General features: G+C 41.2%; 1 protein-coding gene across 12 annotated transcripts in view; it reads right to left on the bottom strand.

Moving 5' to 3' along the window:
- The window catches only part of REPS2 (RALBP1 associated Eps domain containing 2), a 256,482-nt gene that overhangs the window by 174,945 nt on the left and 61,881 nt on the right, over positions 1–19,656 (bottom strand). For all 12 annotated transcript variants that reach the window (XM_008272394.5, XM_051827621.3, XM_002719927.6 and 9 more), the window contains exon 2: positions 11,419–11,542. In XM_008272394.5, the coding sequence (XP_008270616.1) occupies positions 11,419–11,542 (124 nt within the window). The remainder of the gene's footprint in view (positions 1–11,418; positions 11,543–19,656) is intronic.

Here is a 19,656-nt window from a genome sequence, read left to right as displayed (position 1 = left end):
CTGATTGCCAGATTCTCTTCCCTTCCCTTTAGTCAAGCTTACAAACAGTAAGGAAGACAAACAAAAAAAAAGTCAAAACTATAAGGAATATTTACAAACTCTGATAAATGCCATAAGGAAACAGGTGCTGAGAGAGAACAAAGTAGGGTGGGGACAGTCCTACAGAAGCGTTATTCAACAGGCCCGCCCAAGGATTACCAAACTTCCTCGGGACACACTGCTGCTCAGATTATTTTCTTTTTGCAATTCTGAAAGGGTAGATATTAACTTCCACAAAACTATCAGCAAACAAGTACCTGTTGCCTGATAGCAAATGAATTGCATTTTAGAAAACAAAGCAATAGCCAAGCTGCACTTTTATTGTATTGCCCTGGAGGGCATTAGCCAGTTTTATATGTAATTTACCAATCCTACTCGAGTATCTTTTCTTTATATGATTATAAATAATTCTGACTCTCTATACTTGTACTATTTTGAATCAGCTTTACCATGTGCTCGTCCTGTCATTAATGAATTAATCTGATAGGACCTACCTTACATGGGGAGGGGGGCACATAGTCTGAATCCTGAAGGATGAGAAGGGGCCAGTCATGGGAAACAGAGAAGAAGAACAGACCCCCAGGAACATAAAACCTTGAGATAACATTGGACATATGTCCTACAGCAGGAAAATGATCACCCAGAAATAGCTAAAAGGCCAATGAGGCCGGAAGACAGAGAGCAAACAAGGGGTGAGGTCTGAGATGAGAATGGAAAAGTAGGTAGGGATCAGATTACCTAGAGCATTACAGATCAGGCAGAGACTCAATTCTGTACTAAGTATGAAGAGCCAACCATTGGAGGGTTTTAAGAAGGGAGATAAAATTATCTGATGTGGATTTTTAAAACATCATGCTTTCAAAAATAGGAAAAGAAATCAGAGGAGAGAGGAGGGGAGTGGCTGGGGAACCAACAATGAAACCACTATGATATCTAGGTAAGTTGGGGAAGCTGGTCTGGACTAGTAGGGACAAACAGATGGAGGTAACAAGCAGTGAGATTGGAACCACAATGCCAGAAGTTTTGATGGATTATATTACAGAGTGAAGGAAAGAGAGGAATCCAGGATGACTTCTGGGTTTCTGGCTGGTGTATCTGTGTACATGGTAGTGGCATTTACTAAAATGGGAAAGACCAAAGGTTAGAGGTTAACATCCACATTCCATAGATGCATGTCATTCATGAAATAAAAGCACCATCCTCAACTCCCTGGGTATGACTCCTTGGGTGTGACAGGGCTACCATAGCCTTTCAAATTAGGTTCCCACAGAGCATTTTCCTTGACCGTCAAAGTTTGTGTCATAAAATACATTAAACTAATATATTTCTTTTTTTAATCTTCTTTCTTTTTTATTTAATAAATGTAAATTTACAAACTGCAACTTTTGCATTGTTGTGGCTTTTTCCCCCATAACCTCCCTTCCACCCGCAGCCCTCCCATCTCCCACTCCCTCTCCCATCCCACTCTTCATCAAGATTCATTTTCAATTATCTTTATATACAGAAGATCAACTTAGTACATACTAAGTAAAGATTTCAACAGTTTGCACCCACACAGATACACAAAGTATAAAGTACTGTTTGAGTAGTAGTTTTACCATTAATTCGCATAGTACAACACATTAAGGACAGAGATCCTACATGGGGAGTAAGTGCACAGTAACTCCCGTTGTTGATTTAACAATTGACACTCTTATTTATGACGTCAGTAATCACCCGAGGCTCTTGCCATGAGCTGTCGAGGCTATGGAAGCCTCTTGAGTTCACCAACTCTGAACTTATTTAGTCAAGGCCATATCACCATGGCGGTTCCTTCCTCCCTTAAGAGAAAGGTGCCTCCTTCTTTGATGGGCCATTCTTATTGCTGGGATCTTGTTCACCAAGATCTTTCATTCAGGTCGTTTTTGCCACAGTGTCTTGGCTTTCCATGCCTGCGATAAACTAATATATTTCAGGAAACAAACTAGATAGAACTGGAGTCATGATGCAGTAGGTTAAGCTACCTCTTGCAATGCTGCCATCCCATATCAGAGCACTGATCTGAATCCAGGCTGCTCTGCTTTCAATCCAGCTTCCTATTATGCACGTTGGAAAGCAGAAGATTGTCCAAATACCTGGGCCCCTGCCACACACATGAGAGACTCAAATGGAGTTCTGAGCTCCTGGTTTCAGCCTGGCATAGCCCTGGCCATTGCAGCCATTTGGGTAGTGAATCAGAGGATAGAAGATCTCTTTCTCTGTCTGTCCCTCTCTCTGTAACTCTGCCTTTCCAATAAATATTTTTAAGAAAAAGGAAAAGAAACAAACTAGAAAATTCTAAGTGGCAGGTGAATGTTTTGTCCAATTTTCTCAGCATATGCTCACTACAAACAACTTTTATTTAATAAATCTTTTAATGAAATAAGGTAATTAAGAATTAACTCTAGATACATTTAAGCCCTCAGGGGTAAAAGGCAGCATTTAGGTGCATAAAATACAACTGAGAGTGTCCATGTCCAGTGAACAGCCAAGTGGAGACTCCTGACTCTGGTAGAAAGAACTAACAGGGCTGGATGTTCATGACTGTGGGAGGCTTGTGTGCCAGGACTGTGAGAAAAACTGAGGGTGTATGGGATAACTCATGGTGTGCCTGGGACTTTGAACAGTCACAGTGGGAGACTTCATATACTTGGGGTTTCCTGATTACCTGATGAGGGACATTGCTGGGGAATTTGAGCTTACCCTGAGAACTGCACAGATTCTTTGTGTGGTCCTTGGGACAGGGTAGATGAATATTACACCCACTAGGGCTAGCACTCAGGTACTGGTCTCCTCTGAGGAGAGGAGCTCAGCTGAGCAGAATAAACTTCCCTCCTGATTAAAAAAAAAAAGGAGGAGATTTACCCCCACAAAACCCAGGTGTGTTACCTTAGACATGCCCTTCACCCTGGAGAACTGAACAGAGCTCCCTGGCCATACCCACCACACATCTCTAGTTATTCCCTGAAAGCAGACACTCCACTTATCTACAGAGGCTTAGTACAAAGATAAAAGCCACCACTGCGAAAAAAAAAAAAAAAAAAAAAAAACAAAGAAGAAATCAGTGAGTATCTCCACAAATGCGCAATAACAAATGCACTAATTCAAGAAACAAGATTAAGGAAGACAATATGATGCCCAGAGAAGAATACAACACTTCAATACTAGATTGAGAAGATGATGAGATTAAAGAAATTCAAGAAATGGAATTCAAAAAAATAATATTACATAGAAGGGGCCGGCACTGTGGCACAGTGGGTTAATGCCCTGGCCTGAAACGTCGGCATCCCATGTGGGCGCCGATTCTAGTCCCAGCTGCTCCTCTTCCGATCCAGCTCTCTGCTATGGTCTGGGAAAGCAATGAAAGATGGCCCAAGTCCTTATGTCCCTGCACCCATGTGGGAGACCCGGAGGAAGCTCCTGGCTCCTGGCTTCAGATCAGCTCAGCTCCTGCCATTGCGGCCATCTGGGGAGTAAACCAGCAGATGGAAGACCTCTCTGTCTCTGCCTCTCTCTGTAACTCTTTCAAATAAATAAAAAATTTTAAAAATCTTTAAAAAAATATTACATAGAAGTAATCAGAAGCAAATGCATGAACTACAGAAATCCATACATGAAATGAAAGAAAACTTCTCCCACAAAATAGAGATCTTAAAGAGAAATCAAAATGAAATTAAGAATTCAATAGAACAAATAAAAAATGGAGTGGAAAGCCTTAACAACAGAATCAGTGAACCAGAAGAAAGAATATCTGAATTAGAAGGCAAAGCACAGGAAATTATACAATCAAACCAAAAACAAGAAGAGGAAATTAGAAAACTAAAAAACACTGTTGGGAATCTATAGGATACTATCAACCAACCCAACATACGAGTTCTAGGAGTTTCTGAAGGCGTGGGAAGAGAGAAAGGATTAGAAGGCCTTTTTAGTGAAATAATAACAGAAAACTTCCCTAATTTGGAAAAAGAAAGGGACATCCAAGTATAGGAAGCACATAGAACGCCTAATAGACATGACCAGAAAAGATCTTCACCACGGCACACTGTAATCAAACTCACCACAGTAAAAAATAAAGAAAAGATTCTAAAATCTGCATGAGAGAAATGCCAAATTGCTTTCAGAGAAAGGCCCTCCAAGTAGACTCATGGGGGACTTCTCATCAGAAACCCTACAGGCTGATAGAATGGCAAGATATATTCCAAGTCTTAAGAAAAAAAAAAAAACTGTCAACCCAGAATAATATACCCTGCAAAGCACTTATTTATAAATGAAAGTGAAATAAATACCTTCTATAGCAAACAGAAATTGAAAGAATTTCCACCACCTGCCCAACCCTACAAAAGATGCTTAAGGATATGCTGCACAGAGAAACACAGAAACATGGTCATCACTACAAAAGAAGGTAAAGGAAGAAAATCTCCAAGTAGAAGTTCAAAGAAAACTCAAAGTAAAAAAATAGGAATATTTTTGGGAAAAATGGCAGGGCAAAGTCATTATTTATCAATAGTCACCTTGAATGTAAATGGCCTCAATTCTCCAGTTAAAAAGACACAGACTGGCTGAATGGATTAAAAAAAAAAAAAACATCTATTTGCTGCCGACAAGAAATATATCTCACCAACAAAGATGTATGCAGACTGAAAGTAAAAGGATGATAAAAGATATTCCATGTCAACAGAAACCAAAAAGAGCTGGTGCAGGGCCGGTGCCATTGCACACTAGGTTAATCCTCCACCTGCAGTGCCAGCATCTCATATGGGTTCTAGTCCCAGCTGCTTCTCTTCCAGTCCAGCTCTCTGCTGTAGCCTGGGAAAGCAGTAGAAGATGGCCCAAGTGCTTGGGCCCCAGTACCCGCATGGGAGACCAGGAAGAAGCACCTGGATCCTGGTTTCGGATCAGTGCAGCTCCGGCCATTGTGGCCATTTGGAGAGTGAACCAACAGAAGGAAGACCTTTCTCTCGCTCGCTCACTGTCTGTAACTCTACCTGTCAAATAAATAAATAAAATCTTTAAAAAAAAAGAGCTAGTGCAGCCATCCTATTATCAGACCAAATAGACTTTAACATGAAAAATACTAAAAGAGACAAAGAAGGGCACAATGTAATGATTAAGGGATCAATTCAACAGGAAGATGTCACTATTATAAACGCATATGCACCTAATTTCAGGGCACCTGACTATTTAAAAGAAATGTTAAGGGATCTGAAGGGAGACATAGACTCCAATACAATAGTAATGGGGGACTTCAATACCCCACTTTCAGCAATGGACAGATCAACCAAACAGAAAATCAGCAAGGAAACAACAGAGTTAATAGACATTATAGACCAAATGGACCTAACAGATACCTACAAAACTTTCCACCCTACAGTTCCACAATAGACATTCTTCTCAGCAGTGCATGGAACTTTCTCTAGGATTGATCACATGCTAGGCTATAAAGCAAGTCTCAGCCAATTCAAAAAAATCAAAATCATACCATGCATCCTCTCAGACCACAATGGAATGAAGCTGGAAATCAGCAACTCAGTAATCTCTAGAACATATGCAAACACATGGAGACTGAACAACATCTTGCTGAATGAACAGTGAGTCATATGAGAAATCAAAAATTTCTGGAAACAAATGAAGACAAAAATATAACATATCAAAACCTGGCCGGCACCGCGGCTCACTAGGCTAATCCTCCGCCTTACGGCGCCGGCACACTGGGTTCTAGTCCCGGTTGGGGCGCTGGATTCTGTCCCGGTTGCCCCTCTTCCAGGCCAGCTCTCTGCTGTGGCCAGGGAGTGCAGTGGAGGATGGCCCAAGTGCTTGGGCCCTGCACCCCATGGGAGACCAGGAGAAGTACCTGGCTCCTGTCATCGGATCAGCGCAGTGCGCCGGCCGCAGCGCGCCGACCGCAGCGGCCATTGGAGGGTGAACCAACAGCAAAAGGAAGACCTTTCACTCTGTCTCTCTCTCTCACTATCCACTCTGCCTGTCAAAAAAAAAAAAAAAACTTAATGGAGGGCGCCAGCACCATGGTACAGTATGTTAATCTTCCACCTCTGGCGCTAGCATCCCATATGGGTGCCAGTTCAAGTCTCGGCTGGCCCTCTTCCAATCCAGTTCTCTGCTGTGGCCTGGGAAAGCACTGGAAGATGGCCCAAGCACTTGGGCCCCTGTACCCACATGAGAGACTGGGAGGAAGCACCTGCTTCCTGGCTTTGGATCAGCACAGCTCCGGCCATTGCAGCCATCTGGGAAGTGAACCAACAGAAGTAAGACCTTTCTCTCTGCCTCTCCTTCTCACTGTCTGTGACTCTACCTCTTAAATAAATAAATAAAATCTTTAAAAAAAACTTAATGGGATACAGCAAAAGCAGTGTTAAGAGTAAAGGTTATAGCAATTGGTGCCTACATCAAGAAACTGGAAAGGCACCAAATAAGTGAGCTAATACATCTCAAGGATCAAGAAAAACAACAGGAAACCAAACCAAAACTAGTAGGAGAAAAGAAATAATTAAAATTAGAGAAGAAATCAACAAAATTGAATCAAAAAATACAAAACATCTGCAAAACAAAGAGCTGGTTTTTTGAAAAAAAAATGACATACCATTGGCCCATCTAACCAAAAAAAGGAGAGAGAAGACTCAAAATCAGAGATGAAAAAGGAAATGTAACAACAGACACCACAGAAATAAAAAGAATCATCAGAAATTACTACAGAGTTGTATGCCAACAAACTGGGAAATCTAGCAGAAATGGATAGATTCCTGGACACATACAACCTACCTAAATTGAACCAGGAAGACATAGAAAACCTAAACAAACCCATAACTGAGACAGAAATTGAATCAGCAATAAAGACCCTCCCAACAAAGAAAAGCCCAGGACCAGACAGCTTCCCTGCTGAATTCTACCAGACTTTAAAGAACTAATTCTGATTCCTCTCAAGTTATTCAAAACAATTGAAAGGGAGGGAATCCTCCCAAATTCTTTCTATGAAGCCAATATCATCTTAATTCCTAAACCTGAAAAAGATGAAACAGAGAAAAAGAACAACAGACTATCCCTGATGAACATAGATGTAAAAATCTTCAACAAAATTCTAGCCAATTGATTCCAACACATCAGAAAGATCATCCACCCAGACCAAGTGGGATTTAACCCTGGTATGCAGGGACAGTTCAATATTCACAAATCAATCAATGTGATACATCACATTAACAAATTGAAGAACAAAAACTGTATGATTATATCAATAGATACAGAGAAAGCATTTGATAAAATACAACACACTTTCATGATGAAAACTCTAAGCAAATTGGGTACAGAAGGAATATTCCTCAACACAATCAAGGCAATTTATGAGAAAACCACAGCCAGCATCCTATTAAATGGGGAAAAGTTGGAAACATTCCCACTGAGATCTAGTACCAGACAAGGATGCCCACTCTACATGAAGGATCTCTGTGAGTAAGACCCCAGCAGAATGAAGTGGTCATCAAAGAAAAATGCATTTTTCTCAGAAGGGAGGAGCGAACTTCCACTTTACTTATGACCATGTCTAAATACTGATGGAGTTTGTGAATTCAAAAGGCTTCCATAGACTAGGCAGCTCGTGTCAAAAGCCTCAGGTGATCACTGACATCATACATAAGAGTGTTAATTCTTAAATTAACAACAGGAGTCACTGTGCACTAACTTCCCATGCAAGACCTCTGTCCTCAATGAGATTTAACTGTAAAACTAGTTCTCAAACAGTTGTGTGTGTGTGTCTGTGCACAAATTGTTAAAATCTTAGAATAGAGTTAGTTTTCTGTGTACAAAGTTAATTGAAAATGAATCTTTGGGACTGGGAAGGAGAGAGGGAGGATGAGAGGGGTGGGAGTATGGGTGGGAGGGCAGGTATGGTGGTAAGAATAACTATATTCCTAAAGTTGTACTTAAGAAATTTGTATTCCTTAAAAAATTAATTAATTAAAAAAAATACAACCGAGAAAGCTTTGCACTAGAGTCTTCAAAAAGTTCAAGGAAAAAGGCACATTATGGAAAAAAACATATGTATGGATTTCAAAATGGTTTATACCAAAATAAACTTATATTTTGATTCCATTTCCATGATTTTTTTAACCATGCTCGTGTTCATGGAAAAGTATTAGTCCTTTACACAAGTGATAACTTTGATAATCCTTCTCTTTACCCCAACTCCCAGAAAATTAAGCTAACAGATATGGGCACAAATCAGGTAAAAGGCTTAAGCCTCACTTAAAAAAAAAAACAACAACAACAACAAAGGCATCAAAAGTTCATTCTTGTACACAACAATGCAGCTCTAAGTTTTCTAGAAGATAAAGTTGGAAGATATTAAAATAAGTCTTAGTGATCAGTTACAATAAAACAAAAGCTACCAATCCCATGACAAATCCAAACTCAATGTGATATAACTTTCAACTAATTAAACAAAGAGTTGGGAGCAGTGACCATTACATTCTATAGTAACAAACACCAAGCTTGCTGACAAAATGACACTCCAAGGGCTGGCATCATGGTGTGGCAGGTTAAGCCAATGGCTGCGATGCCAACATCCCATTTGGGCACCAGTTTACGTCCTGGCTGTTTCACTTCCAATCCAGCTCCCTGCTAATGTGCCTGGGAAAGCAGAAGATGACCTAGCTGCTTGGGTCCCTGCCACCCATGTGGGAGACTTGGAAGAAGCTCCTGGATCCTAACTTTGGTCTGGTCCACCCCTGACTGTTGTGGGCATCTGGGGAGTGAATTTGCAGATGAAAGATTGACCTCTCTCTCTCTGAATTTCAAGTAAATAAAATAAATTAAAAAAACACTCCATCAAGAAACCTAGGAGGGTACTTCAATAAGTTGTTGGCAAATAGAATTTAAAGATAAGTTTATTTTGGTGTAAAACATAATTGCAATCCATGCATAGTATTTTCATAATATGCATTTTCCTTGAACTTTTTGAAAGTGCCTCATATTTATGGATTTCCAAAGTTTTTTGAACCAAAATAAACAAATCTCTTAATTCTATTTGCTGTGAATTTTTGAAGTACCTCGTATTTCTTTTTTTTTAAAGATTTATTTATTAATTTGAAAGGCAGAGTTACAGAGAAGTGGAGACAGAGAGGGAGACAAAGAGGTCTTCCATCTGCTGGTTTGCTCCCCAATGGCCACACCAACTGGAGCTGAGCCAATCCAAACCCAGGAGCCAAGAACTTATTCTGGGAGTCCCATGTGGGTGCAGGGGCTCAAGGACTTGGGTCATCTTCTGCTGCTTTCCCAGGCCACAGCAGAGAGCTGGATGGGAAGTGAAAAATCTGGGACTCAGATCGGTGTCCATATGGGATGCAGCAGCTTTACCCACTACGCCACAACACTGGCCCTAGTACCTCATATTTCAAAGACCAAATTCTGTAATACCAAGAAATGCCTTTGGGATCTAATTTTTTTAATGGAAAATAATCTGTGATCATAAATTATAGTCAACACCTTACTAAATAGAATTAAGAAGGGGTTAGTTTGCATACCAATTAAGAACATGGGAACTGTAGGCATAACTTCCTGGCTCCAAACTCTAATAGCCTTATGCTCTTAAGCAAGCTACTCAACCTCTCTATCCTTTAATTTCCACGTTTGTGAGATGTATAAACAATAGCACCACAACCCCTTCAGTGTTCAGCTGTCCCTGTACCTTGCAGGCACAGGGAAGAACTGTGTGCCCTTACTTTGCTCTGTAGTTAAGCAGATCCACGTGGTAAGTTCTGGCCAATACACCGTGAGCAGAAGTAATATGAGTCACATTGAAGCCAGAGCACTTAACTGCTAGAGTGAGAAACTAGTGCCCTGCCATGGCAAGTATGGGAACAGGTTCTGTTAAAGTTGCCACAAGATAAAGCAGCTGATATCACAGAACCGCCACATGGAAGATAGCTACCCTGAAGGATTATCCTGACCCACTGCAAAGTGCGGAGCAAACCTTTGTCTGGTTAAGGCACTAAGACTGCCATGGCATTTGTTACTGCAGCTTTCCTAAGTGATGCAAACTAACACAAGTACCTAATTTAGTAAGATGCCGTAAGGATTAAATAAGACAATGTCTGGCATGCTCTAAGTCCTTGATAAAGATTAACAGGATGATTGTTGCCCCATGATGGTTAGGGCAACAAGCGAGCACTGTTTCCCACAGCCATATATGACAATCTTGGCTATTTAGGTTGTCTTACAAGCTCTCCATGAACTAACCGTAAATCCAGAACCCACTTATATCTCAACCAGACACTTAACAAGGCAGGAGTGAACAGCTGAGTGGATTTTATCTCAAATTAATGATAGGGGGAAAAGTTCCCACAGAGCTGTGTAGTAAACATATGAAAGTAATTTACATCATGATGAATCCCTCAAATAGTCACCTCCTTCATTGAAATATTTAAAGTCAATACTGACGCTGAGGAAATCATGATAATTGTTGTGGGCTTTGCTTTTTGTTTAACTTGTGAAAAGTGTTCAAGCGTACAGTGGGTTGGGGGCAGGGATGGGAAGATAAGAAAACATTAAATCCGGGACCAGCACTGTGGCGTAGCAGGTAAAGCTGCCATCTGTGACACTGGCATCCCACATGCGTAGCACTTTGTGCCCCAGCTGCTCCACTTTTGATCCAGCTCCCTACTCATGGCCTGGTAAAGCAGAAGATGGCCCAGGTGTTTAGGGCTCTGCCACGTACGTGGGAACCCCAAATAAAGCTCCTGGCTCCTGACTTTGGCCTGGCCCAGCCCTGGCCATTATGGCCATCTATAACTCTTTCAAATAAATAAATAAATCTTAAAAAAAAAACACGGTAAATAAAAACAGAAAAGATAAATTCACTTTGCCAAAATTTTGGTAGCTCCAAAGGACTTAATAGTCATCACATCAGTGCTCCAGCACTTGGGAATTGAAGGCTGAGTGCATCTGATAGGACTGGCAGGAATGAAAAGAGAGAGAAAAGGAGCAATTCCACTCAACCTCTCCTGTTACTCCGCCCAATCCTTAACAGAGCCTTGAATGATATTATAGTTACCTCAAGCGGAAAATTAAACTGAAGGTTATTATTTTACTCTCATCCCGCTAAAGAACAAAATCTATTTCAACTGCAAGTCAGTTAAAAGGAACTAATCTTAGATCACTTGCTGAATCTTTCCCAGTTTAAAAAAAAAAAAGAAAAAAACTAACTTTTGTCACTGCATTTTGCACAGGAGTTGGAAGAAGCAAGGAGAAATTCCCACAAAAGGTTATAGAACAGGCTTTAGACCCACTAAAAATGGGTCTCATAAGCAAGAAACATGTTGTGGATAATAAAATGTACAAATTTGAGATACTCACCACATTTAATACTCTCTATCCGCACAGGGAGGCCAGACTGTGCTGCAGCAATTAATTTCAGAGCAATGTAGAACTGTGTTGGACCAAAATAACCAACCCGCTTTGCACCACACAGTTCTGTGATCTGAAACAGACAAGAAAATCATGATGAAAACCCCATTTCATAACAGGAAAAGAAGACAAGATATATAATGAAATTGCAAGGATTTCACAGTGTAACTAACCAAAAAGTCCCTCAGGAACCTGTGTGTACACACTGGTTGGTTCCTTTTTTCTCCAGCTTACAGTTTTTTAATTCAGATCATTTAGTTCTACCTACTCATGGTGCTTTAGGACTAAGTAATTTATTATTCCTCCTCTTTCAAAAATAAAAATAAAAGTAACAAACGATAGCTGTTACTCTTCTTACAAAGGAGAGTGATTTCTTCAAGGGGTAGCTTCTAATGTACAAAGTCTAGAAAATCACTGGGGTGAAAAGAGAACAGATTAGTCATTACCACCACTTGTGGATTATCCTAGTTTATTGAAATTAAAAGTGAATTAATTATTTATATAATAATTAACTTAAGACAAAATTTTTTCCTACCCATTGAAATCACATCTTGGATACTCATTTCAAGGAAACAAAAAAGTACTAGAGACACAAATATTTTCAAGGCATTGCAATAACTGTTGGTTCCCAACCCATCACCTGGAACTAGAACATTCTCCTCCCCGCTTAGACTGAACTCAAATATTACTTCTCTATAGTTTACTCCCAAGTTCCCAGGTATAGCCTCTTTTCCCCGTGTGTTCTCAATAGTACTCTATTCAAATGTCTATAAATGTCTATCACACGCTACCCTATTCTAAGAGAAGAGAAAGGAGTAAGTGATACCTAAGGGTGAAACATGAATAACCAAGAGACCATTGTTGTAGCTGGTAGATGCATTCATTCTCTGATTCTCTATATATTTGAAATTCTCCATATTCGAGTTTTTAATATTTATTTTCTCATTTCTCCATATTCGAGTTTTTAATATTTATTTTCTCATTTATCTCATAATATTATAGTTATCTATTTAACTCTGCTCTTATTAAAAAGTCTTCTCTTCAAGGGCAAGGGGCAACTTCCATTCATCTCCTAGCAAAATGATAGGCACCCCAACATCCCATATGAGCACCAGTTCAAGTCACTAGCTGCTCCACTTCTATTCTAGCTCCCTGCTAATATGCCTGGGAAAGCAGATGATGTCCCAAGAACTTGGGCCCCAGCAACCCACGTGGGAGACCCAGATGGAGTTCCAGGCTCCTGGCTTTGGCCTGGCCCAGCCCCAACAGTTGCAGCCAATTGGGGTGTAAAATAGCATATGGAAGATGGATCTCGTTCTTCCTCTCTCTCTCTCTCTCTCTCCCCCTCCCTCCCTCCCTCCATCTCTCCTTTTCTCTAACTCTGCCTTTCAAACAAATATTTTTAAAATGATAGGCACCCAAGACACAGTCAATAAATTCTCAATTAAGTGAATGAAACATACCCTCAAATATAAAATGTAACTGAATTTAATAATATTTCCTTATTGTTAATATATCTATTACACATTTTAAAGTATAGACTAGCTTCTACATGGGGGTAAAAAACACCAACAACCTCAGTATAGTTCCAGCATCATTAAAATAGTTGTCTTGTAGAATAATTCCTAATATTAAGGAATTGTGATCTTTTGTGTGTGAACAATTTAACAACTATATTTCATTCAGTGTTAATTTATTAGTAATTTAACCCGTTTTTATTTTAGCATAACTACCACACTGAATTGGAAATTTCCAGCAAAACAATTATGGCACTTTAAGACTAAAACTCTAATTTGACATTAACAAACCACTTTATTTACTTTGGAATCTTTTCTTTGGTCCCACATGCCAAAAGAATCCTTGCTTGGTAAGCAAAGAAGATTATATTCACACAGATAAGTTAAGCCCATAGGTCACTTTTCTTGCTGTACACCAAACCTCCCAGAAACATGAGAAGAACTTTTTGAAATATTCAAGCCACAAAGAAGAGAAAACTGTCAAAAGCCTTTGGAACTTACATAGGGATTCATAAGCCTATGATTTCTCAATCCAAAAAAATGGGTTAATTTTGTAAGGTTTCTTTGCTCATTGAAGTTCAAAGTATTACAAGTTTGAATTCTCAAAGGAAAAGCTCTAAGTTGTGGATAGAAGTATTTTGATGACAGCTAAAGAAAATAAGGTTGTATTTTATATCAGATACTCAACCAGCAGGAGGTATTTTATAGAATTGCTCCTTTAAACATCCAACTCACCAAGTTTTTCCCAAAATAAAGAAAAAATGAAAAGATTCCACCCCCCTTCTTTAGTCTAAACTCCAAACCTGGAACACTCTCAGCTGGATCCATCTTAGGTTACCTGTGGTGCAAATCTCTAATACAGAGCATGAACCTATGGACCAGGGTTTGTTTTCTCAGGTGCAAAGCAAGAAATGGAAAATAAAAAGGAATGGGTGAAATCAACCTCCTTACAGCTTACAGATGTACACTAAACTGATGATATGCTGGCTACAAATCTGAAAAATGCACCGAACATTTGGGAAGAACCCAAACAAAGTTCTGGAAGGTTGAAGGGCACTAAAATTGCTTCCCTCCTACCTAATTCTATAAGATTAAGTGACTGAGTAACCAGTCTACACACATTCTAATTTTTCTGAAATAATAACTTTCTTTCCTAGTTGAAAGGTAATACATTTTCAGAACTGTTTGAAGGTTTGAATAAGCTTCTCTCTTTTAAGTATTTTTAAAGGTTTCCATAGAAAGATTTTAAAAATCAAAAGCTATTAGTAGAGAGAGCTGGAAGAATCCTCGAAGAGTACCCTTATTTTCTACCCTCTCTCTGTTGTACCTGGCAGAGTTCAGATTTTTTGCTTTGACCATGACTGCTTGCAGTTCTGCCCCTGGACTTGTGTACCTTCACACACCAGCCTCTGCATGCCCTCTGTGGTATTACTAAAACCATATCACCCTCCAAAGGGTTTTCAGGGCTCCTCATTCCCTTGTAGAACCTGCACTCCTGAGCGTGGCTTTTGAGGTCCTCCTGTGTGGCCCAAACTTCCCCTCCAACAACCCCAAGCCTTTCTCTTCCTGCCCCAATGCTAATTAAGGCTTTAGCCACTACCAGATGTCAATCAAGCTCTCCACAGCAATACCCATCCAGGCCTCTGGGCACCTGCTATGCCCTCTGCCTGGAAGTCAAGTGTCTCCCCACTTGTGTCCCTGTGGCTCATTTAAAAGTCACCTCAAAAACAACCTTATCTCTGAAACCTTTGTCAAATCCAAATGGCTTATTTTCTCCATTCCCATAACACTTTATACTAGCTTTCTATCACCTCACTAGCCTATCATATAGCAAAATCACTGTTTTGGTAATTGTCAGCACTGTGCCTCATCTCCTTCCTGCATGCTCTAAGTGCCCAGTCCAAGGCAAGGGTTTATTTTCATTTGTATTCTCCAAGAATACAATTGCTTAATGAATATTTATTGAAGTAATTTGATTCCACAGCCTGTAGCAGCAGAATAGTTCTTCCTCTGAGCTTGTCATTATTTTTATAAGTGACTGCTAAGTTGGCTCTAGACATCTCACACCATTTAACCAGAAGAGCTCCTTCAGATATAGAAGCGAATATTAACTACTGTGTTCCCTGCCTGGTCAGCTAGGCAGTACTACAATGTTAGAATCAAGGTTCCCACCACCCTTTATATCAGCCCTAAGACTTACAGCCCAGAAGAATACCTCAGAGGTGCCCCTGAGACTCAGCACTCCAGAGATGTGCCTCCTTTCACTCACCAAAATGACAGGGGCTCGGCCCCCAAGGGGGCATACTTGGCAACAAATAGACAAGTACGTGCTTGCACTTCCTACCTTGGCCTCTCAGGAAACAGCTAAACCCCACGCTGGGCTTTTCTTTCCCATTCATTTATACTTTCGAACATTCAATAGGGATTTTCTGTCCAAAGGGACCCATGTGGGGAGCCACTCCAGAAAACATGATCCCCCATATCCAATTATCCAACGTTAAGTAGTGTGCAACTAGAGCCAAACCCCAATGTTAAAGAGCAGACATGCAGTACTTAGGCATGTTTTCAGAGAATCCCAAAAACACCTTAAAGCAGAAGTGGGGAACGTCCAGCCTGTGGGCCATATTATAAGGCCAGTGAAATCATTTGTTCTGGCACTGCCAAGACAACCTCAGGCAGAACTCAAAATTTTAAACTGATCATTTGGTATGGCCCACGAATGATGTTATAAATATCCACATGGCCCTTGGCAGAACAAAAAAGTTCCCTACCCCTGACTTAAAGCATTGGTTAACTGAAAAACATTTAGGGCACCTCCCTATTAAATTATTATGCTCAGTGCTATCTATGATAGGAATTAAGCAATGCTCAACAAAACAACCAATTCTATATACACACATGCTCACGCACAAACACACACACTTTCTCCCTTCCCTTTTCATCAAATCATATGAAAAGTAGATTAAAGACACATTTCATGACATACCTCATGACACATCATCCCTAAGTACCTTATTATTTATACCTAAGAACAGGTATATTCTCCAACACCATCACACCATCATCACCACACCCACGGAAATCAACATTAACACAATGATCACACAACATATGGACAAACTCACATTTCAACAATTACCATGAAAATGGCCTACAAAGCTGAATTTTCTTTTCCTGATCCAGGATTTCTCGTATAGATTGATTTATTGAATGATTGATTGATTGATTTTAAAGTCAAAGCTAGAGAGAGAGAAGGAGAGACAGAGATCACTCCCCCGAGTTGGCCACAACTGCCAAGGCTGGGCCAGGCTGAGGCCAGGAGCCCAGAGCTTCTCTAGGTCTCCCACGTGAGTAGCAGGGGTGAAAGTACTTGGGCCATCCTCTGCTGCTTTTCCCAGGCCATTTGCAGAGAGCAGCACTGGAAGTGGAGCAGCCAGCACTCAAATCAGTGCCCATAAGAAGTGCCAATGTTGCAGGAAACAGCTTTACAGGCTACACCACAACAATTAATGACCCCCTGATTCAGGATTTAATTAATCAATGTTCATGCATTGCATTTTTATCTTATATTCCCTTAGGGTCCCCCTAATCTAGGACAATCACACTCATTCTTTTTTAAAAGGTTTATTTACTCATTTGAAAGTCAGAGTTAGAGGGAGAGAGGAAAAGACAGAGAGAGAGAGACACAGAGAGAGAGATCTTCCACCTGCTGGCTCACTTCTCAAATGGCCACAACAGTCGGGACTGCAGACAACAGCCCACTGCCCCAGTCCTTAATGACACTGAATCCTTTCAAGATTCCAGGCCAGTTCTCCCCAGAATGTCCCATATTTTGGATTTGTCTGTTTTCTGGTGACAACACTCAAGTCAAACATTTCAGCAAGACAACCACAAAAGTGAAACTGTGATACAGTGAGAGGTACACATTGGTGAGGGTCACATAATGTCAGAACACCCTACCATTTACTGATTGCCAGACTTGGCCATTTAACTAAGGTTGTGACCTTTCCATTGAAAAGGCATGTTTCTACATTCTCCTTTAAGATCATTCAATTGTTCTATCTCCTAAAAAAACAGCTTTAAAATCTGGTCAGGGGCCGGCGTTGTGGCATAGCAGGTAAAGCCACTGCCTGTAATGCTGGCATCCCATACGGGCGCCAGTTCAAGTCCCGGCTGCTCCACTTCCGATCCCACTCTCTGCTATGATGTAGGACAGTGGAGGATGGCTCAAGTTCTTAGGCCCCTGCACATGCATGGGAGACCCAGAAGAGGCTCCTGGCTCCTGCCTTCAGATTGGCCCAGCTCCGGCAGTTGCAACCATTTGGGGAGTGAACCAGCGGATAGAAGACCTCTCTCTCTCTCTCTCTCTCTCTCTCTCTCTCTCTCTCTCTCTCTGTAACTCTGCCTTTCAAATAAATAAATCTTTTTTTTTTTATTATTATTATTTTTTGACAGGCAGAGTGGACAGTGAGAGAGAGAGACAGAGAGAGAAAGGTCTTCCTTTGCCGCTGGTTCACCCTCCAATGGCCGCCGCTGCAGCCGGCGCACCGCGCTGATCCTGGCAGGAGCCAGGAGCCAGGTGCTTTTCCTGGTCTCCCATGGGGTGCAGGGCCCAAGCACCTGGGCCATCCTCCACTGCACTCCCTGGCCATAGCAGAGAGCTGGCCTGGAAGAGGGGCAACCGGGACAGAATCCGGCGCCCCAACCGGAACTAGAACCCGGTGTGCCGGCGCCGCAAGGTGGAGGATTAGCCTATTGAGCCACGGCGCCGGCTTAAATAAATCTTTTTTAAAAATCTGTTCAATAACTAATAAGCAATACTGATTCTAAATTATATCAGTATCTAAAGAACTACAATCCAAATGCAAAATCACATGGATGGGGGTGATTTTTATTCCATGAAATAGGTGCCACCTATTCCTAGTTTTTATGTACAAATTAATCCAATTCAGAAAGTTAAGTGATATGTTCAAGGTCACAAATTCAGAGCTGGTATTCAAATCTTTGTATGCCTGGGTCTGAAGCTTATGGTGTTTCCATTATCAGGGGTTGGAAAGCTGGAAAGTGGAAATGTGGCCCACAACCTGGTTTATCATGGTTCATTTGTAAAATTTTTTTCAGTTTGCGAACATTTGTAATCAAGCTGATGACAGGGAACATAATTATGAATTCTATTAAACAAAATATTATCCCAAAAAAAGAATTCCATTCTTATGAGTAGATCTATATTATCAAAAAAGTAGCCAAATATTATTACTTTAATTAACTCAATAAAAAGTCCATGAAAGTCTGTTTCTATCTTGATATAGATGTATCTATACAATATCCTTTGTTTTGCCTCCTGGCTTTAAAAAAAAAAAAAGAAAAACCGAGGCCAGCACTGTGACGTAGCAGGTAAAGCTGCCACATGCAGCACACGCATCCCATATGGGCACTGGTTCAAGTCCCAGCTGCTCCACTTCCAATCCAGCTCCCTGTTACTGTACCTGGGAAAGCAGCAGAAGATGGCCCAAGTCCCTGGGCCCCTGCACCCGTGTGGGAGACCTGGATGGAGCTCCTGGCTCTGGCCCAGCCCCAGCCATTGTGGCCACTTGGGGAATGAACCAGGGGATGGAGAGAGCTCGCGCTTGCTCTTGTGCATTCTCTCTCTCCCTCTGCCTCTCTCTCCCTCTGCCTCTCTCTCCCTCTGCCTCTCTCTCCCTCTGCCTCTCTCTCCCTCTGCCTCTCTCTCCCTCTGCCTCTCTCTCCCTCTGCCTCTCTTTCTCTGAAGATCTGACTTTCAAATAAATTAATAAATATTTAAAAAAATTTTTTAAAGTCTAAAATATATTTACCATCTGGCTCTTTACAGAAAGGGTTACCAACCCCCGCATAAAAATAGGCTGCCTCCCTCCCTAAATGCCTGCAACAACTCAGGCTAGGTCAGGCCAAAGCCTGGAGCCAGAAACTCAATCTGGGTCTCCCACATAAGGCAGGGAATCAAGTTCTTGAGCCACCACTGGCTGCCACCCAAGGTGTGCAGAGCTGGGACATGAACCTAGAAACTCCAATACAGGATGTGAGCATCCCAGCCAGCATTACTGCTGAACCAAATACTCACCCAAAAAAGAATCTTTTACTGAAATAATCAGCTGCACCAGGTAAAACACAGCATTCAGAGTAAGCACTACCATTAAACACACACACACACACATATGCAACAAGGAGACATGGGAAATAGAAGTATTTTGATATAAAAAATTAAAGTGTAGCATTAATTTCTTCATGATAAGCATTTTCCATGACCCCTGTGAACTTTTTTTAATATTTATTTATTTATTTATTTGAAAAGTGGACTTACACAGAGAGAGAAGGAGAGGCAGAGAGAGAGAGAGGTCTTCCATCCACTGGTTCACTCCTCTAATGGCCGCAATGCCTGGAGTGGCGCCGATCCAAAGCCAGGAGCCAGGAGCTTCTACTGGGTCTCCCACATGGGTGCAGGGACCCAAGGACTTGGGCCATCTTTTTCTGCTTTTCCAGGTCATAGCAGAGAGCTGGATTGGAAGTGGAGCAGCCAGGACTTGAACCGGTGCCCATATGGAAGGCCAGCACTGCAGTTGGCAGCTTTACCCGCTACACCATCGCGCCAGCCCCAACCCCTAAGAACTTTCTGAAGGCCCTTCATAGATGC

Source organism: Oryctolagus cuniculus, chromosome X, assembly GCF_051225735.1.
Source record: "Oryctolagus cuniculus isolate XC-2025 breed Fujian yellow rabbit chromosome X, ASM5122573v1, whole genome shotgun sequence".
Classification (NCBI taxonomy): domain Eukaryota; kingdom Metazoa; phylum Chordata; class Mammalia; order Lagomorpha; family Leporidae; genus Oryctolagus; species Oryctolagus cuniculus.
The sequence above is the reverse complement of the archived record's forward strand: the minus strand, read 5'-3'. Positions and strand labels throughout refer to the sequence as shown.